Raw genomic sequence first — 24121 nt, 5'->3', positions numbered from 1 at the left:
CTGCCCACACAAGAACCTTTCAGGCTTTAGTATGCTCTTTACCCCAAGACCTGCTTAAGAAAAGCGATACACAGCACGCTGATGGGGGCCAGAACGTGATTTATTTCCCATTTCATGGTTTCCCCCGAGGACCCAAGTAATCACTGTGAGAACATCTCGTCGCTGCCACTGTTTTAGTTCCATTTGCTCCCCCTCGTAAGAGCCATGTTTGATTTAACATCTTGCATTTATCCAAGATAATACTGAGGTGTTCTAAAAAATGTTGAATTTTGAGAAATAAATCTTCAGCACATCAATCTACATTGGGCAGCAGTTTGCACAGCTCTTTCCAAACAACACACAGTTCCACTATTCCTTACATCATTTGCTTGTCTAAGCATTTTGTAGTTCCATTGAATAAAGCCCAGTACCTGTTATGACGTACAAGGCTAACTTCATAAAGGAACTTCAAAGACAACTTAGTCCTAAAGAAGATATCTTACCTCTTCTTAACAAACACAGACCTAAGAAAATTGTCTGTAGAAGAAGAAAAGGCAGATTAAGAAAACACCAGCCAGCATTAGCTGAAGTGAATAGCCTCTTTCTCCAGGCACCTACGCCAAGTGCAGAAAGCAGCACACCTCTGCTGGGATATTTTCACCAGGGAAGATTTTATAGCAGGAGTTCAGGAGAGCAGGGGCAGACAGTGGGCACTTGGAGCCAGGAGAGCTTCGCTGCTGTCAGCTGCCAAGCGGGAACAGAGTAGGAGAATCACCAGAGAGGCGGAGCAGAAAAAGGTTGGCTTCAATAGAACTCAGCCTTCTCTGATTGTTCCTATGAATTACAGAAGAGAAATATCATAACAGTAAATCATGACTGGCAGTGAACTATTTTCCTAAGTACACTGAAGAGCACAGAATATAAGAATTTCTTCTTGCGTCAATATTCCACGGCAATAGCTTTTCTCCCGAGGCTTAGAGAAATCCTTCCTCCTCTAATCCTGTTTTCCAGTGACAACTTAACAACCGAAATGGCAACAATTACCCCTTTCTAGTGCTAATTAACAAATTGCAAAGATTTCGTGAGTGGCCCCCCCCCCCGCCCCACAGACCCCCCCTGCCCCATAGATCCCCAGCCCCACGGATGCCCCCTAAGTGACCGCCCCCCCCCTTCTTAGACCTTCAGCCTCCTTCTCGCCTTCGTCTTCGCCTTCGATGCCTTCGTCACCTGCCGAGCCAAGATGGCACCCGCCGGGGGGCAGGGTGGGTGTGGGGGGGGATCTATGGGGCAGGGAGGGGTCTATGGGGCAGAGGGAGGGGTCTATGGGGCAGAGGGAGGGGTCTATGGGGCAGAGGGAGGGATCTATGGGGCACAGAGAGGGATCTATGGGGCACACCACCCCCTTTCTCCCCCCAGATGCCGACTCCTCCTGAGGCGACGGCCCTGCCCCACGGCGCTGCCCCATAACCAGCCACCCCCCACCCCCCCGCCCAGCCCCATAAGTGTGGGGCGAGCGTCAAGATCTCAAAGCTTCTCCGCGGTTGTGGTCTGTGTGGGGATCTATGGGGCTGGGGAGGGATCTATGGGGCAGAGGGAGGGATCTATGGGGCAGGGGGCTCGCAGGCCGCCGTCTGCCCCCCAATTAAGAGCCCGGGAGCCACTTGTGGGGCAGAGGCCTTTATTGGGGGGCGCCTTCCTCCTCCTCCTCCTCCTCCTCGTCCTCTTCTGCTTGGGGGCTGCGGTAGCCCCAGAGGCGCACGGTGCCGTCCCACTGTGGGCAGAGCCAGAGGGCCTGCCCCACACATCCCAGCCCTGCCCCATAGATCCTCCCCCTGCCCCATAGGGACCCATAGAACCCAATAGAACCCAATGGGGACCCATAGAACTCAATAGGGACCCATAGAACCCAATGGGGACCCCAATAGGGACCCATAGAACCCAATAGGGACCCAATATAACCCAATGGGGCCCCCATAGAACCCAATGGGGCCCCCATAGAACCCAATGGCGACCCTAATAGGGACCCATAGAACCCAATGGGGCCCCCATAGAACCCAATGGGGACCCACAGAACCCAATGGGGACCCCACAGAACCCAATGGGGACCCCAATAGGGACCCATAGAACCCAATGGGGACCCATAGAGACCCCAATGGGGACCCTATAGAGCCCAATGAGGACACTATAGAGCACAATGGGGACCCACAGAACCCAATGGGGACCCTATAGAGCCCAATGGGGACCCCATAGAACCCAATGGGGACCCACAGAAACCAATGGGGACCCTATACAGCCCAATGGGGACCCATAGAAACCAATGGGGACCCATAGAAACCAATGGGGACCCAATAGAAACCAATAAGAACCAATAGAACCTAATGGGGAACCCATAGAACCCAATGGGGACTCAATGGGGACCCATAGAACCCAATGGGGACCCATAGAACCCAATGGGGACCCCATAGAGACCCCAATAGGAACCCCATAGAACCCAACGGGGACCCATAGAACACTATAGAACCCAATGGGGACCCACAGAAACCAATGGGGACCCTATAGAGCCCAATGGGGACCCTATAGAACCCAATGGGGACCCATAGAAACCAATGAGGACCCCATAGAAACCAATGGGGACCCCATAGAAACCAATGGGGACCCATAGAAGCCAATGGGGACCCAATAGAAACCAATGGGGACCCAATAGAAACCAATGGGGACCCATAGAACCCAATAAGAACCAATAGAACCTAATGGGGAACCCATAGAACCCAATGGGGACTCAATGGGGACCCATAGAACCCAATGGGGACCCCATAGAGACCCCAATAGGAACCCCATAGAACCCAACGGGGACCCATAGAACCCTATAGAACCCAATGGGGACCCAATAAAGACCCATAGAACCCAATGGGGACCCAATACAACCCAATGGGGACCTATAGAACCCAATGGGGACCTATAGAACCCAATGGGGACCTATAGAACCCAACGGAAAGCACCGGAAGCTGACGGGGCCCCCTGGCTGCCCCATAGCTGCCCCATGGCGGCCCCCCAGGTGCGCACCGAGGCGCTGGCGAGGCGCCAGGGCTGGGGTCCCCAGCAGACGTCGCGCACGCAGCCGCGGTGCCGGCTGAGCCGCCGCAGCACCCGCCCCGTCAGCACGTCGTACACTGCGGGGGGGGGGGACGGGGGGGGAACGAGGGGGTCAGGGGGTGCCCTCTGCCCTATAGATCCACCCCCCGGACCCATAGAGACCCACCCGGACCCATAGACTCCTCTTCTGCCCCATAGATCCCTCCCTCTGCCCCACAGATCCCTCTTCTGCCCCATAGATCCCTCCCTCTGCCCCACAGACCCCTCTCTGACCCATAGATCCAATCTGTGACCCATAGACCCCTCTCTCTGCCCCGTAGATCCCTCTCTCTGCCCCGTAGATCCCTCTCTCTGCCCCGTAGACCCCTCTCTCTGCCCCGTAGACCCCTCTCTCTGCCCCGTAGACCCCTCCCTGCCCCATAGACCCCTCCCTGCCCCATAGACCCCTCTCTCTGCCCCATAGACCCCTCTCTCTGCCCCATAGATCCCTCCCTCTGCCCCACAGACCCCTCCCTCTGCCCCACAGACCACTCCCTCTGCCCCACAGACCCCTCTCTCTGCCCCACAGACCCCTCCCTCTGCCCCATAGACCCCTCTCTGACCCATAGATTCCTCCCTCTGCCCCACAGACCCCTCCCTCTGCCCCACAGACCCCTCCCTCTGCCCCATAGATCCCCCCTCAGCCCCTTTTCCCACGCTTTCCCCTTCCCGTCCCCGTCGCTCCCCGATGACGTCAAACCCCCCGCGTCGCTCACCGATGACGCCTCCCGAGGCGCACCCCGCCCCCAGCGCGCGCCCCCCGGCGGGCGCCAGGCGGCAGCGCAGCAGCGTGTGCAGCACCACGTGACCCCGGAACGTCTGCAGCGACGGGTCCCCCGGAAGCAGCGCCGCCGCCGCTGGGGGGGTGACGTCATCACGTAAAAAAGGGGGCGTGGCCACGCGCGCGCGCGCGCGCCCCCCCCCCCCGCGCGCGGCCGCCATGGCAACAAAAAGGGCGGGAAAGGCGAGGCGGGAAATGGAGCGTGAGGAGAGGGGGCGTTAATTAAAGGTAATTAAAGGTAATTAAAGGGGAATGGGGCGGTTGTTGAGGTAATTAAAGGGGTAAATAGGGGGATAGAGGCGGGATATGGGGTAATTAGGGGTGATTAAGGGCGAATTGAGAGGTTATGGGGGTAATTGGGGGGGAAAGGGGTAGTGAAGGTTTAATGAAGGGCTAATTACTGGGAAATTGAGAGGTTATTGGGGTAATTAAGGGGTTAGGAGACTCATTAAGGGATTAGGGGAGTCATTAAGGGTAATTAACGGCGGATTAAGGGCGAATTCAGAGGTTATGGGGGTAATTAAGGTGTCATCGGGGTAAATAGGGGTGAATCCCAGTCCCCCCTTTCCCCCTCCCAGTTCATCCCAGTTCCCCCTTTCCCCTCCCCAGTGACTCCTTTCCCCCTCCCAGTGCCTCCCAATCCCCCCTTTCCCCTCCCATTCCATCCCAGTGCCTCCCAGTCCCTTCCCAGTGCCTCCCAGTCCCCCCCATTCCCCCTCCCAGTTCATCCCAGTCCCCCTCATTCCCCCCCAGTCCACCCTTTCCCCCTCCCAGTGCCTCCCAATCCCCTCTCAGTGCCTCCCAATCCCCTCCCAGTCCCTCCCAGTGCCCCCCCTCACCGGGCTGTGGATGAAGGTGACCCCCCCACGGTGCCCGGCCAGGCGGCAGACGGGGCGGTGGCCGCGGTGGCCAAGGCTCCGTCGGTCCCAGAGCCGCACCAGCCCGTCGTCCCCCCTGCTCAGCACCAGCTGCCCCCCCGCGTCTGCCAGCGCCACCGCGTTCACGTCCGCCTCGTGCACCTCCACCTGACCCCCCCAGTAAACACCAGTTCACCCCAGTCCCCCATAACTACCTCCCAGTCACCCCCAGTCCCCCTCCCAGTGCTCCCAGTAGCTCCTACAGCATCTCCCAGGCTTCTGAAGACCATCCCGCCGCGGGTTCCTCCTCCCTCTCCCCCTCCCAGTAGCTCCCAGTTGCTCCCAGTTCACTCCAGTTAACCCCAGCGCCCCGTAACTACCTCCCAGTCACCCCCAGTCCCCCTCCCAGTGCTCCCAGTAGCTCCTACAGCATCTCCCAAGCTTCTGAAGACCATCCCACCACGGGTTCCTCCTCCCTATTTCCCTCCCAGTAGCTCCCAGTTGCTCCCAGTTCACCCCAGTCCACCCCAGTGCCCCATAACTACCTCCCAGTCCCCCTCCCAGTGCTCCCAGTTCCCCCCCCCGGCATCTCCAGACCTTCTGGCCACCATCCCAGTTCCACCACCTCCACCTTCTTTGCGTCTTCTCCCCCCCCGAATTCCCAGATTTTGCTTCAAAATTCACCGTTTTCTCCCCAAATTCCCCATTTTCCCCCCAATTCCCTGATTTTCCCCCCAAATTTCCCCATTTTCCCCCCAAATTTCCCCATTTTCCCCCCAAATTTCCCATTTTTCTCCCCAAATCTCCCCATTTTCTCCCCCAAATCCCCATTTTCCTCGCAAATTTCCCCATTTTCTCCCCAAAATTTCCCCATTTTCCCCCCAAATTTCCCCATTTTCCCCCCAAATTTCCCCATTTTCCCCCCAAATTTCCCCATTTTCCCCCCAAATTTTCCCCAATTTCATCCCAAATTCCCAAATTTTCCCCCTCAAATATCCCCATTTTCCCCCCAAATTCCCCATTTTCCACCCAACTTCCCATTTTCATCCCAAACTCCCCAAATTTCCCCCAAATTCCTCAATTTCCCCCCCAAAACTCCCCAAATTTCCCCCCAATTTCGCAATTTCCCCCCAAATTTCCCCCAAGGTTCCCCCCAAATTTTGCAATTTCCCCCAAATTTTCACAATTTCCCCAAAATTCCCCAAATTTTTCCCCAAAATTTGCGAAATTTCCCCAAAATTTGCCAAATTTTCCCCAAAATATGCCAAATTTTCCCCAAACTTCCCCCCAAATTCCCCAAATTTCTCCCTAATTCCCCAAATTTCTCCCTAATTCCCCAAATTTCTCCCTAATTCCCCACATTTCCCCTAAAATTTCACAATTTCCCCCAAATTCCCCAAATTTTCACCCAAGTTTGCCAAATTTTCCCTGAAATTTGCCAAATTTCCCCCAAAATTCACCAAATTGTCTCTGAAATTCCCCAAATTTTCCCCAAAATTCCCAAATTTCCCCCTAAATTTCACGATTTCCCTCAAATTTTCCCCAAATTCGCCAAATTTTCCCCAAAATTCCCCAAATTTTCCTCGCAATTCCCAATTTCGCTGACCCGGAGGACGCGGCGCTGGCCCCCTCGGTCGTAGACGTAGACGCAGCCGTTGTTGGCGCCGCCCCAAACCTCCTGCCCCCCCGGCCCCACGGCCAGAGAGAAGAGCGCGAAGCGCCGATCCGGGGGGCTGGGGGGGGACACAGGGGGGGCTGCCCCATAGAAAGGGGACCCTGCCCCATAGCGAGGAGATCCTGCCCCATAGCGAGGAGATGGGGCCCCGTAGAGGGGGTCCTGCCCCATAGAGGGGTCCTGCCCCATAGAGGGGGTTCTGCCCCATAGAAGAGGGGTCCTGCCCCATAACTCACCGCAGATCCATGGCCATGTGGGTCTCGTCCTCCCCGTGGATGTTGAATGCGTGAACTGGGCGGGGGGAGAGACCCATAGGGACCCCCCGGGACCCATAGAGCCCATAGGGACCCGTAGAGACCCCATAGAGACCCCATAGGGACCCGTAGAGACCCCGTAGAGACCCCGTAGACCCCATGGAGACCCCCTTGAGCCCCGTTCCCGCCCCCCTGGCTGACCGTAGGGGGACCAGCTGCAGTAGAGGCCGTGGCGGCCGTCGGGGGTGAAGGCCACATCCAGGATGCTCCAGCCCACGTCGCGGCCCCGCGTGGAGCGCAGCAGCCGCAGCCCCCGCCCCGCCGCCCCGTACACACGCAGGGAGTGGTCTCGGGGGGGGACAGGGGAGCCCCCCGGCGGTCAGCGGGGACCCACAGGGGCCCGCAGGGATCATAGGGACACACAGGGATCAATAGGGAGTCAAAAGGATCAATAGGGAGTCATAGGGATCAATAGGGAGTCAAAGGGATGAATGGAGACCCATAGGGATCAATGGGGACCCATAGGGATCAATGGGAACGCCATAGGGATCAATGGGAACGCCATAGGGATCAATGGGGACCCCATAGGGATCAATGGGGACCCATAGGGACCCACAGAGACCCCATAGGGATCAATATGGACCCATAGGGACCCCATAGAAGCCAATGGGGACCCACAGAGATCACTAGAGACCCATAGGGAACCAACAGGGACCTATAGAGACCCTGTAGGGATCAATGGGGACCTATAGAGACCCCATAGAGCCCCATAGGGATCAATGGGGACCCATAGAGGCCCATAGAGACCAATGGGGACCCATAGAGGCCCATGGAAACCAATGGAAACCAATGGAATCAATGGAATCAATGGGACCAATAGGAATCAATAGGGATCAATGGAACCAATAGGGATCAATAGGGATCAATGGGAGCCCCATAGTGCCCCATAGAGACCCATAGAAGCCAATGGGGACCCACAGAGCCCATAGAAGCCAATGGGGACCCATAGGGACCACGGAAACCAATGGGATCAATGGAACCAATAGCGATCAATACCGATCAATAGGGACCAAGGGAGCCCCCCAGGTACCTTGGCAGGCGGAGACGAAGAGGGAGCCGTTGCCGTTGAAGACGCCGCAGAAAGCCTTGTGGGGGTAGGCGGCCGCGAACACCTCGGCGTTGGGCAGGAATCTTTGGGGGGGGCGGGGATCGATCACCCCCTGCCCCACGGATCAATAACCCGCCCCCCACCCCCACCCCCGGCCCCAGAGATCCCCTCACCGAGAGCTCAGGCGGTTCTGCTCCACGGCCGAGAAGCTGCGGCCCCACTCGCGCTGCGGGGAGAGAGAGACCCCCAGGGACCCATAGAATCCATAGGGGCCCATAGGGACCCCATAGGGACCCATAGAAACCAATGGGAACCAATAGAATCAATAGGGATCAATAGAGACCCATAGGGACCCATAGAAACTAATGGGAACCAATAGAATCAATGGGAACCAATGGGAACCAATAGGGATCAATAAGGACCAATAGGGATCAATAAGGACCAATAGGGATCAATGGGAGCCCCATAGTGCTCCTAGAGACCCCTAGAGACCCCCTAGAGACCCCATAGGGACCCATAGGGACCCAGAGAGACCCCATAGAGACCCATAGGGACCCATAGGGACCAATAGAGACCCCATGGAGACCCCATGGAGACCCCATGGAGACCCCATAGAGACCCCATAGGGACCCATAGGGACCCATAGAGCCCATAGAGACCCATAGGGACCTATAGAGACCCCATGGAGACCCCATAGAGACCCATAGGGACCCATAGGGACCCCACGGAGACCTATAGGGACCGCACGGAGACCCATAGAGACCCACAGGGCACCATAGAGCCATAGGGACCCCATAGAGACCTATAGGTACCCATAGAGACCCCATAGGGACCCATAGAGCCCATAGGGACCCATAGGGACCCATAGGGGCCCCATAGAGACCCCATAGAGACCCATAGAAACCCCATAGAGACCCACAGAGACCCCATAGGGACCCACAGGGACCCATAGAGACCCCATAGGGACCCATAGGGCGCCATAGAGACCCATAGGGACCCCATAGGGACCCCATAGGGACCCCATAGGGACCCCATAGAGACCCTAGAGACCCCATAGAGGCCCCGCCCACCTGTTGCAGCCTCCGGGTCACGTGATCGGGGTGGGGGCCCGCCCCCCCGCAGCTCCAGCAGGAAGGGGGAGGGGCCTGTGGGAGGGAGTAACATGGTTAGAAGAGGGGGCGGGGCTTGCAGAGGCCACGCCCCCCCATCAGCCCCCCCACCCCACCCACCCCCCCTCACCTGGATCGGCCCTTCCCCCCTTGGCTTCCAGCTCCGGGGGATCCACCGGGACCTATAGAGAACAGAGACCTATAGGGGCTATAGAGACCCATAGGGACCCCATAGAGACCCCACAGAGACCCAATAGGGACCCATAGAGACCCCATAGGGACTCTATAGGGGCCCATAGAGCCTATAGGGACTCATAGAGACCCCATAGAGCCCATAGAGACCCCATAGACTCTATAGGGACCCCATAGAGACCCCACAGAGACCCCATAGAGGCCATAGTGACCCTATAGAGCCCATAGGGACCCATAGAGACCCCATAGAGCCCATAGAGACCCCATAGACCCCATAAAGCCCATAGTGACCCCATAGAGCCCATAGTGACCCATAGGGACCCTATAGAGCCCCCATAGAGCCCCCATAGACCCCATAGAGACCCCATAGAGACCCCATAGAGCCTATAGGGACCCATAGTGATGGGAGTCTGTTACAGACCACCCAACCAAGGAGAAGCAGCTGATGAGCTCTTCTATAAACAGCTGCGGTCAATCTCTAGATCGATGCCTCTCATTCTGGTGGGAGACTTCAATCTGCCTGATATCTGCTGGGTGTACAATAGAGCAGAAAGGAAGCAGTCTAGGAGGTTCCTGGAGGGCGTGGGAGACAACTTCCTCGCACAGTTGGTGAATGAACCAACGAGGGAGGGTGCCCTCCTGGACCTGCTGTTGGTGAACAGAGAAGGCCTTGTGGGGGATGTGGCGGTAGGTGGACGCCTAGGACTAAGCGACCATGAGATGATAAAATTTTCTGTTGTAGGTGAAGTGCAGAGGGTGGTTAGCAAGACGGTAGCATTAAATTTCCAGAGGGCAGACTTTGATCTCTTCAGCAGGCTGGTTGGTGAAGTCTCATGGGAGACAGTACTCAAGGGCAAGGGAGCCCAGGAGGGCTGGGAGCTCTTCAAAAGGGTGGTCCTAGCAGCTCAGGAGAAAGCCATCCCCGTGGTCCGGAAAAAAAGCCGGCAGGGGAGAAAGCCAGCTTGGTTGAACAGAGAGATCTTGAGGGATATCAAGAAGAAGAGAAATGTTTATGGGCTCTGGAAGAGGGGATGGGCCTCTTGGGTGGACTACAGGAGGGAAGTGAGACTGTGTAGGGAAAAATCAGAAGGGCTAAGGCTCAACTAGAGATTGGATTGGCCAAGTCAGTGAAAGATAACAAAAAATCCTTCTGTAAATATATAAATAATAAAAAGAGGACTAGGGAGACCATACAGTCCCTATTGGACACAGAAGGAACAACAGTAACAGGGGATGAGGAAAAGGCTGAGGTACTTAATGCCTTCTTTGCCTCAGTCTTTAGTTGTAAGGAGGGTCGTTCCGTCTGTGTACAAACCCAGGAGCTAGAGGAGCATAATGAGGCTCCCGTGATCCAAGAGGAGGTGGTCAGAGCCTTGCTAGCCCGACTAGACACCCACAAGTCTATGGGGCCGGACGGGATTCACCCTAGGGTACTGAAGGAGCTGGCGGGTGTGCTGGCCAAACCCCTTTCCATCATCTTCCAACAGTCCTGGAAGACTGGGGAAGTCCCACTGGACTGGAGGCTGATGTTGTGCCCGTCTACAAGAAGGGTCACAGGGAGGATCCAGGAAACTACAGGCCGACTGACAGCCGACTGAATATGAGCCAGCAGTGTGCCCAGGCGGCCAAGAAGGCCAATGGCATCTTGGCTTGGATCAGAAACGGCGTGACCAGCAGGTCCAGGGAGGTTATCCTCCCTCTGGACTCGGCACTGGTGAGACCGCTCCTCGAATCCTGTGTTCAGTTCTGGGCCCCTCCCCACAAGAAGGATGTTGAGGATCTGGAATGAGTCCAGAGAAGAGCAACAAAGCTGGTGAGGGGGCTGGAGAACAGGCCTGATGAGGAGCGGCTGAGAGAGCTGGGGTTGTTTAGCCTGGAGAAGAGGAGGCTGAGGGGAGACCTCATTGCTCTCTCCAACTACCTGAAAAGACGTTGTAGAGAGGAGGGAGCTGGCCTCTTCTCCCAAGTGACAGGGGAGAGGACAAGAGGGAATGGCCTCAAGCTCCGCCAGGGGAGGTTTAGGCTGGACGTTAGGAAAAAATTCTTTACAGAAAGGGTCATTGGGCAGTGGCAGAGGCTGCCCAGGGAATTGGTTAAGGCACCTTCCCTGGAGGTGTTTAAGGCATGGGTGGATAAGGTGCTGAGGGATATGGTTTAGTGTTTGATAGGAACGGTTGGAGTCGATGATCCAGTGGGTCTCTTCCAACCTGGTTATTCTGTGATTCTGTGATTATTTCCTGTTTTGGGCAAATTCCTCCACCACACAAGAATATACCAGAGAGATTCCAGCAGAGCCTTGATTTTATTCCCATTTGTGGGGTTTTTTTTGGTGTTTCTTGCTGTTTCAGGAGTTATCTCAAGACTCGTTTGGGTCCCAGGCGTCGTCTGCTCCCTCAGTGGCTTCCAGTAAAGGGCAAGAAGATATGAACTTGACTCTTCAGTCCAGGCCTTCTAGCCTGCCGGTGAGTGGGGAGCTGATCTAGAAGTGAACGGGGCGAGGGCAATCAGAAGCACAGCAGGATAAATTAGCACTGGTAGTATTCTACATGGAGATGGGAATGATGGAGGCTGCCTGTGCTTTTTACTAAGTCATTAGCTTCTGGCTCCCCACTGGAGATGAAATGTAATTTACAGAAGTAATGGATTTGCGAGTAACGTTTAACCCTGAATGGTCTGGTCTGCGTGTTGGAGCTAAGAGGGTGTCTGAGCTTTGTTTGCAGTGTCTGAAGTACCTGACTGCTGTTGGAATAGGCCCTGACCTGTGGTGATGGCATCTCGTTTATGTCCCACTTGGGTTCCTTGCCCGGTGTCGCAACGGTGGGTAGCGAGTGGCCGTGTGCTTCCCTGTCGGTGTTGTTGGATCCTTGAACTGCTGGTTTCAGCTGCTTTGGCCCAATCTAACGGAACAATTGTTGAAAAAGACAAGTTTCTTAGTACCCAGGGTGAGGAAGATCAGCGCCAGGTAGAACCTTCCTTGGCGGAAGGAGAATTAAGTTGTCTTTTCTGTACTAAATCTGCTTGCTGTGTGTATGGTGAACAGCTGGGTGTGAGGTTGGTGCCTGATGTCCTAGCAGGTTTGGGACTTGGGTGGCTTGAAACTTCACCAAGAAAACAGAGCAGGATTCAGAGTTGGATTGATTTGCACAGGCTAGTCTGTGCCTCTGCCTCAGAGGATGAGTTTTGAGCTGTCGAGTTCCGATTTTGCTGCTTTCTTTCATAGTAACCCATAGAAAGTGAGTGAGCTTTTATTTTTGTGTTTCAGCGCTGGCTGAGGTTTCAGAGCTGCAGTTGGATTGGGCAGAGGAGAGCGAGCTGTGTACATAGCAAAGTTATTTTTGCTCACGGCAGCAAGAATGGCTTTGTTGTGAGCCCCTTCAAATAACTCCTTCAGAGTGTGGGTACAAATTGTCACCCCAAATACAAAGTGATTCTGGTTCTGACCACCTAATGGGACTAGTTGTGGGTTGTTTCTTTCTTTCTTTTTCCTTTTTTTTTCTTCCTCCTTTTGGACCCTGATTACAAAGATTTAATTTGTTCTGAGGCCTAGGGAAAAAAAAAATCCTTTTAAATAGCTTTTCTTTCCACTCTGCCTCTGCACAAGTTCTTCCATGTGACCCATCTTCTGGTGAAGAACGTAGGAAAAGCGAAGCTGCTGAAGTAATTGAAGCAATTGCTCTAGCTCAGAACGGTGGGAAGTCCTGTTCAGCAGCATTGTTGATGGAGCCTTCCTGAATCCTACCAATCAGCGCCCTCTGACTCAGATTGTAGGAGTTAGTTGCTCTGCTTAGCAGAAGTGGCTCCTTCTAAGTACCAAGTGGGAGTTTGTTTTATACCTTGTGGTTTAATATATTTGGCCCCTTTCAAGTTTTCCCAAGCAGTTTAAGAAAAGAGCCATCTGCGCTGTAAAGGTGAAGGAACCTGGAAGTAAGGGAATCTGATCCAGTTTAAATGTTTGAAATGTCCACCAGTTTTTAATAATGCGCTAAAGAGGTTTGCAAAAAAATCAGTGCAGCTTTTAGACTAGCTTGGCTGTAAAGCTTATTTATGTTTCAAACAGGCTTTCTTTCCAGTTATCTTCTTTTCTTGGCTTTATCACCAAATAATTTGCATTTGAGGGTCATAGAATCATGGAATGGTTTGGGTTGGAAGTCCCTCAAAGTTCCAACCAGTTCCAACCCCCTGCCATGGGCAAGGACACTTCCCACCAGATCAGGTTTTCAGCTTACAACTGCTTGCCCTTGTTTTATCCCTGCCCTCCCCAGCTTTACTGGAGCCCCTTTCAGTACTGGAAGCTGCTCTAAGGTTTCCCCGGAGCCTTCTCTTCTCCAGGCTGAACAACCTCAATGCTCTCAGCCTGTCCTTGTACAGGAGGTGCTCCAGCCCTTCAGGTCATCTCCGTGACCGTAAAGACAGAAGCCAGATGCTCTTTAGCTCACCCTGCCCCGTTGTGCTTTTGGGCCTTCTCTTCCACACTAAGTCAAAAATGGGAAAAAAAAGGAGCCCCTGTGCAGAAACTCCCCCTTATTCTTGCACGTGTTTCGTCGTTCCTTGTCCTCCAGCTGTGATCTGGTAGAACAAGACCAACACTGTGTGTGTAAATGGAGAAATGGATCAGAGGGCGATGTCGTGGAAGGGGTGACCACCGAGGTGTGTGTCAGCCAGCTCTGTTTCAGGCATCGATCTCTTCACAAAGTTTGGCTTGTGGGTGCTTAGAAACAAAAGAGCGGTGGGGAAGGGTGCTATCAATTTCTTTTTATCTTCCTTATATTGCTCAGACTGTCTGGTTTAGAAAGTTTTATCCTACTCAGGAGGCTTCCTTCATCCCTGTTCTGCTGTTATGTCTGACTTACAGAAGCACAGTTCATTTGTGGGCTTTTAATTTTTTTTTGTGGTGTTCTTAGGCCTTTTCTAAGCCTCGGAATAGCTCGTTGGATATCTTGGAATCGGGGTGAGTTGTGCCATCCATCATCTTTAATTAAACATGGATCAGCTGCAGCAGGGGAAGGAGATTGCTGCTTTTTAGGTACTTAGGAAGCGTTAAATTAATGTGCCTGGTGCCTTTGCGAGTCTTTGGCCTTAGTCTTTTGGCCTCTGTCAGGATTGCAGCTCAGCTGCACTGAGATTGCTGTTGTGTATGGGAGAAGTGTGTTCTTTGGTGTCTGGCTGTAACCGAGGAACAGTAATCCTTAGTATAGAATCTTTCTCCCAAGGGATTCCCTAGTCTCTTCTCTTTCGCAAAGAATTCTTCCTGGTGAGTCGTATCCGGTTTCTTTGGTGCCTTTATGTTTCGAGGCTTGGATTCTGCGTCTGTAGGAGTCAGATATTTCCAGCTGTTAATTGCCTTCTGCTTAGACGTGGAAGGCGCTGGCAGAAGATAGAGGGGAAGCAAACAGGGTGCTAGGACATCCATTTGGGCTTGGCAACAGAACTGATTTACAGTCCAAGTTCTCTGGAGTTCTAGGCTTGTTGGGAGGAATTCTGTGTCTCGTGATGGAAGAGGCGACAGGTTGGTATCTTACCCCAGTCTCCTTGTCTTTTATGGACTGCCTGGAAGGAAGTGAATGTGAGAATTCCTGATGTCTTTGAGGGGGATGTGGAGCAGAGCATCAAGGCAGTGGTTGCCCTGCCAGGCTGTTTCCATCCACCTTCCCCACCGCAGAGGTTGCTGGCTGTGGCATTAGGACATCCAGGCTGGCCCCAGAAGCCGTTTATAATGCAAAGCCAATTTGATACCAGCGAATACTGGATCGTGTTTGCTTTTTGCTGCATCTTCTGGGATTCCTCTGAAGTTTCCCTTGTGGGGGCTGTGGAAAAAAAACATTAGTAAGAGGTGTTCTCTTAAAGGTGGGTCTCTTCCAACCTGGTTATTCTGTGATTCTGTGATTCTGTGTTGTTTTCAGCAATGTTTCAATGGGAAAGGTTCTGCATGGGATGGGATTTCTTGCCAAACCAGAAGGATGGATGCTGACAGGGTTATGGGGGGTCCTGAAAGAGCAAGGTTGTCTTTGAGTTTTTGTTGCGGCAAATGAAGCAAACTGGGGCAACTTGTATGAAAGTTTTGGAATTCCCACCCCAGAAAGTCCTTAGTTTGTTTTGGCCTGAAGGAGAAACCTCATCCCTTCTCTGGGCAACTTCTTTTCATCTGGCTGTGGAATGGGAATTGTTTTACTCTTGGTATTTTGCACTCTTTGGAAAACGCTTTTGCTTCTCCAGCTGTGTTTCACTTGGGTTCCTCTCTGCTTTCAAGCCTTAAAGTGTCTTGGCAATGGCAGGAAGGGGTATAACCGACTGCAGCCAAATTCCTGATCCAGGTTTAACTTCCAAAGGTGTTCTCGTCTTGGATCTAAACCCATCTAAAATGGGTTTAACGAAACTGGATTTTGTGGGGAGGGGAGAAGGGTGAGGCTGCAGGGTTTGGCTGGTGCAGAAGGAGCCCTCCTGTGCATATCCCCAGCAGCGTGGGGTATTTCTGTGTTTGCTTGCCTCTTCCTTTCTTAAGCCAGGTAGGTTCTGAATTTGGGTACTCAGGAGGCTGTTGGGGGAGCACCGTTTGGATCCTCCATTCTTCCCAAGTGGTCACTTCAGCTTGTGTGCTCTTGGAGTGGAATAAAGTTGAGCTCTGTCAGCTGCGTGCCCTGACCTGGAAATAATCGCTGCAACAGGCAGAAACACAGCAGAGAGCTGAGAGTGCTGCCGAGGGAGGGGCAGCCCAGGAAAGGAACCCTTTCTTGATATTATTTGAGCTCAAAACTGATCATTCTGGCTATCTGTTTTGGGAGAGGGGAAAAGAACCTTTTCGAGTTGAACTTGCTGGTCACTTCAGGCTCCTTATAACTATTTTTTATTTCCTTTTTCCATGTCGGAATGCTTCTGTTTGGTTTGCATTTTGCCTTTTGAGCTTGTCTTATTGCTTGCCTGGAGAGGGAGTAGAGCTGTGTGCATTTCAGAGCAGGGTGGCTGCACGCTGGGTGCCCGGGCATCACCAGGGATGTGCAGAGAAATGCCCTGGGGAGCCCAGGACCTGGAACACTGGGATTAGCAGGATCAGTGAATGGTGTTTTATGCTGATAGGAAGGTGTTTATCCCAAATTATGCCAATATTGGGAGTTGGAAATATTTTCTTCCTGGCCAAGGCTTCTCTGCCAGCGCTTTTCATTGTATGTGCAATACTGACCATCACTTCTGTGTGGTTGCTTGGGAAGGCTGTGTGTGTGTTTGTTTTAATTCTTAATTTTATTAATAATTTCTCCAGTGGTGAAGGGCTCGGATTGCCGCTTGCAAAATGACCCTCACCTTCCAGCCACCCCATTGACGTGTTTCACACTGCAACCTGTTTCTCTGGGTTGCGCAGCTATTTGTCCATGTGGCAATTTTCTCTCCTCCCGCCCCTTCGTCTGGGTTTGAACGGAGCTTAATCCGCCCCGGTGCTCCAGGAGGAAACTCCCCAGCCCGTGCTGCAGCTCCTGAGCCCAATCCAGGCTGCGCGGAGCCCTCTGCCTCCGATCAGCATCCCTTTCGAGATGATGCCGCGTGGAGCTGCCGATGCAGCCTCGCAGGAGCCTGTGCCGGCAGCGCGTTGCGCTGCGCTCGATGCCGGGCTCGATTCCTGTTTCTATTCTGGTCTCGAGCTGCTCAGCTCTGCTTCCTGCCTGCACGCCTCGCACAGATTCCCCTAACCCCCAGCCTTTCGTTTCCTTAGGAGCGATGTCTGATACGGAGACTACTGAAAAAGAAGACGGCGACCTCCGTATGGAGGTGGGCAGCAGGGACGCCTGGCAGCTTGCTCGGGAGCGGACGGGCTCGTTTTCTTTTGAGCCTGGCCGGCGTGAGAAGGCGGGTCAGTGTTTAATCAGGGAATTGCTGTAGGGTGACCAGTTCTGGTCTGGGATCCTGAACAATAGCCGTGTGCCCCGTCACACGCATCCCCTGCGCTGCCGCAGCCTGGGAATACGGAGCCACTCCCTGCGCCGTGGCTGCTGAAGCACGCACCTCACTGGTGACCCTCGCTCTTGAGCAGCTCGTTGTTGTAGAGCAGGGAAATCAGTTTGGCCCTTCCTTTTTGCTGCGGACTTGGTGTCATTGGAGACACTTGAAATGGTGCGGAAGCCTCTTGTCAGTCTGTCGGGCACACTAACCTCGACCTCTTCCCTTTCCATTCAAACTTAACCTGCCAGAGGTCCTGCACCATGTGAGGGAGGGAAAGCCCGTGGTGGTGTGACCTTCAGCTACTGCGTGGGGCAGTCGCAGGGGAAAACAAAGGTGTTTAACTTCAGCTGACAGCACTTCATGTGTGTTAAACGCTGCCACACCTGAGCTTTTGGTTTATGGGAATCATTTTCCTTTTGGCGGGCGGATTGACTCGTCTTGGAGACGTGCACGATCATAAATGCCCTGGAGAAAACTGCTTCCACATGAAGCTCAAATGTGGGACAGGACAGGGGCCCAGGGCTTGGCTGCTCTGCTCCGTCCTGCAGCGGCTGCGCGGCTCGGATGGGCCGGTGCCTGCGCCCTTGTGGGTCCAAAGTTCATGCCGTGATTTCAAATAAGGCCGCGTAATTGGAGGAGGAGCTGTGTCACTGGGTTTGGTTATGGTTTTGAATAGGATTTTACATGAGAAAATAGAAATGTGTATTGAAAGGAGAAGGGAGCAAGCGGGGCGAAAAAGGAGAAGGGGGAGAAGGGGGCGAAAAAGGAGAAGGGGGAGAAGGGGGCAACTTTTAGGAATTGACTGTTCTGGCACCCTGGCCCAAGGGGTAGCACTGGGCATACATCAATGTCTGGCATGGGCCAGGTTCCCATGGTTGTGCTACCCCTTCCTCTGCGCTGAGGAAGGGTGAAAGGAGAATTCCCTTAGTTCTTTCCTAATGTGTTTGCAGTTTCTCCATGCTCCCTGGGTCAGCAGGTGCATTTTTGCAAGCAGATCCTTGCACACAAACGTTTTTTTCCAGAGCCACCCCAGCTGGCAGTGTCCAGGGTCTCAGCTGTAGCCCCTCAGCTTGCTCCATCGCTGCATCCCTGCTTTGGGAGGACTTTGGAAAGGAGCTGCCAGCTTTCAGCTCTCTCCCTAGCAGCTTTTTCCAGCGAAAGGACTGCCAGATCCATCAGGCTGCAGCACTTGGGCCCAGTCTGGGCTGTGCAGAGCCCTCTGCCACTGCCACCAGTTAATTTCTGGTACCTTCGAAACCTTATTCTCTCCTAAAATCTTTCCTCCTTCTGCTTATTTCAGGAATTCTGTCACTCGGTTGTTTCAAAGAGGCAGGTAACAATACCAAAAGCTGAATTGTCTCAAAATCCCAAGCGTTGCACTGAGCAGACGCCTGTCTAAGTTTGTGATTATTCAGCCTCTTGCCTTTGCTCCGGTACTTTGCCCACCCAAGCTGCTGTGGTTGGCATGGTGGCACCATCACATGCCGAGATAACTCAACGCTTTGGAGTCTAAATTGAACATGTTGGAGATGAAAGTGCCTTCCAGAGGAAGCACTGCTGGGGAGTTGGAAGATCCTTATGGCTGGCAGAAAGAGGGGAGCTTCCTGCCTCTTGGGTGATGTAGCATTGCGAAGGGGCTGGAGTTTGTCCTCAGAGTGAAGCGGGGTACTTAAAAACCTTTAGAAGGAAGAGAAAAGCTCTTTAATAAATAAGTGACTGTAGTCTGTCGTCTCCGACCCACGCTAGTCCCTCACAGGCACTTTCCTTTCCAAGGCCTGATACCTGAGCAGCCTTCCTGATGGATGCGATCGACTCTTTGATCCTGTTCTCCTCAGGTGTCCCTACCACGCTCCCAAAAAGTGGTGCTACTGAGGGCACCCAGAGAGTGCAGGGATAGGACAAGGGGGAATGGTTTTCAGCTGGACGAGGGAAAACTGAGGTGAGATCTTAGGAAGAAATATTTTCCTGTGAGGGTGGGGAGGCCCTGGCCCAGGTTATCTGGATAAGTGGTTGCTGCCCCATCCCTGGAGGGGTTCGAGGCCAGGCTGGATGGGGCTTGGAGCCCCTAATCCAGTGGGAGGTGTCCTTGTCCATGGCAGGGGTGGAACTGGATGGGCTTTGAAGTCCCTTCCAACTCGAAGCATTCCATGATCTGTGGAAATGTCAGGTCAGCTTTGCCAGGTGCTGCCTTGGATGAGAAGTTTGGTGCGGACAGAGCATGGCAAGATCTCCAGGTCTCTTTGTGTTTATCTCTAAAGTGTTTTGTGAAGCATGAGATGCAAGATTCTGTTTTCTGTGCCTTAGAAGGAGAAACAGGTCTACCCGTTTCCCCAAAATTGCTGCCAGTCAGCTGTGTAATTTGTGATAGAGGAGATTGAGGTATTTTGGGTGTGGAAATAAAGGGGAAGGAAAGGACAAGCTTGTGATTTCCAAGTGTTGATAGTTCTTGAATTAAGTGGAAAAGAAACTGCAGTGAAAATGAAATTGTAATAGAAAGTAGGTGTTTCGATTAGTCAGAGGCAATGAAGCAGCTTTTTTCCCTTTCAGAAAGAATGAGGGAATAAATTTAGCTATTGTTCTCTGGTTTTGCTTGTGAGCGCCTGTATGGAAACAACCGGCCTTATGGAATTTCTAAGCTCTGCCGCATGCTCGTCTCCTGATCATCATTTCCTTGAGTGCTATCTAGTGATCTGACAGCGTCGTCCGGCTCCTTCCCTCGCCATCCACTCTTAGGCTGGAGATCATAGAATCCTAGAATCTACAGGTTGGAAGAGACCCACCGGATGATGGAGTCCAACCATTCCCATCAATCACTAAACCATGTCCCTCAGCACCTTGTCCACCCGTCCCTTAAACCCCTCCAGGGAAGGTGACTCAACCCCCTCCCTGGGCAGCCTCTGCCAGTGCCCAGTGACCCTTTCTGTGAAAATGTCCAGCCTGACCCTCCCCTGGTGGAGCTTGAGGCCATTCCCTCTCATCCTGTCCCCTGTCTCTTGGGAGAAGAGCCCAGCTCCCTCCTCTCCACAACCTCCTTTCAGGTAGTTGGAGAGAGCAATGAGGTCTCCCCTCAGCCTCCTCTTCTCCAATGAGCAGGGAAGGCTGCAAACCCCAGCGAGGAGATCCCTTTGCTTTCTGGTCAGTCTTCCCACTGTTGAGGCTCGGTGGGCTGGGCTGGAGCGGAGCCTTCAATCCCTTCTCCTCGAAGGTTTTGATGTGAAGTATTTCTTGTTGTTTCATCCCTGTTTAACAAACCAGCTGCTATCACATAGCAAACTGGTGGTTCCTCTTTTCATAGAAAAGAAACGTGGCGGTTTCCAGCATCAGGCTCCCTTGGGCTGGTCATGCCAGGACTTGCAACCCTTTCCCTGAGGCGGAAGAACTCCCTGCCTCCTCCGTTGGGTACCGGATTGTGTGATTCCAGGCATGGTTTTTGTTGTGGTGTGAACAGGAGGCGTTAGCTGCTGAGTCCCTGTTTGTCAGCAGCACTGACAAACCCGTGCTGGCATCAGCCAGCGCTGGGCAACCAATCGCAGCTGGAACGATTATCGTTTCAGGGTCCCCGTGGGCTTCCGCTATCAGGTCACATCCCAAAGTAACACTGGGCAGTATTTCAAGGGAAGAAACTCAGGCTTTGGGGCTGCAGCCAGCCGGGAGTGTGAGATTCTGTGTGAAATAGTTGGAATCCCTCCAGCATTTTTGATCTGCAAATGAGCAATAAAATGCATAGAAACCACATTGGAAACACGTGAGGAAATTCTCCAGCCCCTGACGTTTCCTTCAAGTTGGCAGAGTTACGGCTGTGGAGCCTCACCTCCCGGCTCGGCTCGATTGGCTGCGCTGGCGGGAGGAGGGGAGAGGAGAGCCCTTCTCCTGGGGCCACCGTCTAGTTCCAGGTCCCCTCCTGATGCTCTGTGGGAGGCAAATAAAACCTTGCTGGCCCTCTCCTCTTGGGCTCGATCCAGAACCTGCTGCCGGCAGCGGGACTCCATGACTTCAATGAGATTTGCTCTATTTGAAAGGCTTCTCTGTTTCTCTACAGACCATTTTATGGGTAGCCTTGAGTTCTATTTCCCCTCTTGAGTAGATGGGAGCTGGATGGCACCCGTCAGGTTTGGTTAAAAACTCTACTCTGTGCCTTGACGGTCGGCATCCTGGGAAAATTACTTGATAGATGGGGAAAAAAATGATAGGTTGAAAAGAGTCCCTTATGGATGTGCTGGTTGCTTTTAGGCGTTCCAGTCCTGGCTTCTCACCTTCCCCTTGCATCAGTCTCGCTTCCAAGAAACTTAGTCCTGCTGGATAACACTTGGTAAACGCTGCTGTGCTGGCATCTTAGCTGGGAAATGGCTTTATTGTTTGAATGTGTAAAACTTACTGATCTTTAGAGGTGAAAGTCACTTCACCAGTTGATTTTGATGGTCCTGTTTGTGATCTCAGAGCTGAAAGGCTGGTGTCTTCCTGGGTACGAGGTCCATGATGGTGCGCTAGCAAGGCAGGGATCCCTCGCTTACACGTCTAAAGCAACCCTATATTAACCTGCTTAATTAAACCAGCGTTTTTAAATGACTCGCAGTACTTAGGTTAAGCCTTGATGCATAGGTGAAGTTGACGAGATCAGCTTTAAAGGTCGTTAGCTGGTGGGTTAGGAGGTAATTTTCAAACTGTTTTTAACATTGTTTGGCTTCACATCTTGCAGATCTTTTCCTGGCTGGCGTTACTAAGCTGTATCCCCTCGTTCTGCCTGGTTCATGTATGAATATTCCTGGTTCCAGTGACCCCTCTCAGATCCTGGAGGCAAACCTTCTCCTTTGCCTCTCGGAGAAGCAGGCTGCTCACTCCTGCTAATGGAAGGGGATATTCACGTTTCACCTTGCACCGTTGCTGTGTATCTGTCCTTTCAGGCTTATATTTTCTTTGGTGTACATTTATATTGTGTTTTTTCCTCTGAGCATAGAAATAGCTCATCTCTGTAGCTTTGGGCTCTGCCCCTCTGGGCTTGAGGATTTGATAGCTCTGAAATGCCACGAGCTCTTGGGGCAGGGATTTTAAAATCTCCTGCAAAGGGGTTTGGCCTCCAGCTTTGTTTCAGTGATGATGAAAACCGCATTTGGTGATTCAGACTAAAAATACCTTAATGTGTTTAAGGGAAATACTGTTTTTTACCGTCTCATCTTAGCTTGGACTGAATTGGCTTCTGGACATTCTGATCCCTTCACTACTCAGAGGGGAGCTGAGAGGTGGATCTCACACCGGAGGCAGAATTAGGTGCAGCGAGTCCCAGGGAGAGGAGCGTTTTGCTCTCGGTTGTTTGTGTTGGTTGATGCTTTTTAATGCAAAATGTTGAAAATACTGTCTTTTTACTCCCACTTCCAGTGGTTTCCACGGGAGGAATGTGGGTTTTGTCAAAGTTGACCAGGAGGAAAAGAAAACAAGGAGCTGCGTAAATGAGCAACGTTTTTGATGTTACAATGGAAGGCAGTGAAAATTGCAAGAGATCTTAGACGCTATTTTTAGGCTTTTTAGGCATTTTTTTAGCCTTCATTGAAATAAAACAAAGGGGTTTTTTCCAGGAAGGTAATGTTTGAACAAATCTACCTCCAAGATAGCTGTGCAGGAAGTGATCTCTAACAGAGGCAGTAATGGAGAGGAGGAAGGACGGGCGATGTGCTAAGTCACCCCACTGACAGACTGGCATTTTCAGCTCAAACGTAGCATTTGCCAGTGTTTGTAGAAGCATTTTGATCAAATTTCACTGTTAAAATAGACAAGATGGTTCTGCTGCAGCCAACAACGGAATGTGATGCAGCTGGTACCCCCCGTTTGTCCTTCCCAATGTCACTGTCCAACCTCCCCTCTCCACCAGGGGAGATTTAGGCTGGACATTAGGAAAAAATTCTTCACAGAAAGGGTCATTGGGCACTGGCAGAGGCTGCCCAGGAAGGGGGTTGATTCACCTTCCCTGGAGGTGCAATAACCTCTGTCCAGTTCTTATAAAATCAATTGTGCACGCATTTAGAAATGGTACTTGTCACGTGAATTAATTATGCTATCTGTTGCCAGGGAATTGTTATCATCGGTGTTCTCCATCTCTGCTGAAATATTAATTAGTATCAGTTTGAGCAACATGGGAAATCCACAACTTATTCTGTGAAACACCTATTTTTTTCTGGAAAAAAAATATAAATATTTAAGATTTAAAAAGAAAACCCCGAACACTGCTTTTATTTTGATGAACAATAAGTTAAGCTTTATTTAAGAGTAAGAAATTTTGAAACTGCTGTTGTCACAATGTGGAAGACGGAGTGGCAGTATCTTTTGTGTTTGACGGGTAACGAATTAACGCAGAACTAAAAGATCTAATTGTCTTTGTTTGAATTTGCATGAAGAGCAGTCTTTGTTACATTTTCCTGCAGGATGTCTTCCTTGCTGGAGTGTGTCTGGGGTGTTGCCGCATGTGGATAACAAGGCAAAACCTGGAGAAAGCAATCGGTGAGTATGCAGCCCTTGTAAGCCCAGGGCTCGGGAAGCGGAGGGTATAGGGACCCGTCTGGACACGCCAGAGCCTCCTCCAGCAGGAAGGGATCGTTCAGAGCCTCATTGCACTGACACGCGCTGTCAGGCCTTGTAGGAGCTGCTGAGCCACAGGGATGGTGCAGAGTCTCTGCTGCCACCAGTTGTGGTCCCAGCTGAGCCCCCAGCACAGCCGCATCCCCAGCGGTGCCGTTTCTGGCCAGAGCCGTTCTGGCAGACGTTGGCACCCGACCGGCAGGAGCTGTGGGTGCTCAGCCCTTGCTGCAGGTCAGCGGAGGGGAGAGCAGCCCTGGGTGGCCGAGAGGACGCGCAGGCAGCTTGAGGGTACTGAGTCTGGCAGGGTTGGCCAGAGCTGGCCAGGATCGGAGCAGCCCCAGCTTCACCAACGGGTCCAGCCCCTCTTCTCCTTGGTGGCTGAGAACTCTGGGTGACACCTCAGGGTCAGGGACGGATGGAAGCTGGACACCCAGCTTGAGGCCGCACAGCTGCCTTGAGGGCAGCGACCATGAAGGGCTGTGGATTTGGTCTCAGGTGGCTTTTCTCTCTGTTCCTGGATGTGTTTTACAGAACTGGTTTC

At 52.6% G+C, this 24121-nt stretch overlaps 1 protein-coding gene across 1 annotated transcript; it reads right to left on the bottom strand.

Annotated features, from left to right (window-relative positions):
• Positions 1-1657: 1657 nt before the first annotated feature.
• On the bottom strand, positions 1658-21002 carry LOC138734742 (DDB1- and CUL4-associated factor 11-like). Its single transcript, XM_069882549.1, has 13 exons — positions 20825-21002; positions 16381-16903; positions 9026-9077; positions 8857-8931; positions 7960-8012; positions 7769-7869; positions 6880-7026; positions 6661-6715; positions 6356-6482; positions 4761-4917; positions 3828-3968; positions 3043-3149; positions 1658-1750 (listed from the first exon to the last, which is right to left on the bottom strand). Exons 1-13 carry the CDS (start codon positions 21000-21002, stop codon positions 1658-1660), a joined length of 1809 nt encoding a protein of 602 aa, XP_069738650.1.
• Positions 21003-24121: the final 3119 nt, after the last annotated feature.

This window comes from Phaenicophaeus curvirostris, unplaced genomic scaffold (assembly GCF_032191515.1).
Source record: "Phaenicophaeus curvirostris isolate KB17595 unplaced genomic scaffold, BPBGC_Pcur_1.0 scaffold_178, whole genome shotgun sequence".
NCBI classification, from domain to species: domain Eukaryota; kingdom Metazoa; phylum Chordata; class Aves; order Cuculiformes; family Cuculidae; genus Phaenicophaeus; species Phaenicophaeus curvirostris.
The sequence above is the reverse complement of the archived record's forward strand: the minus strand, read 5'-3'. Positions and strand labels throughout refer to the sequence as shown.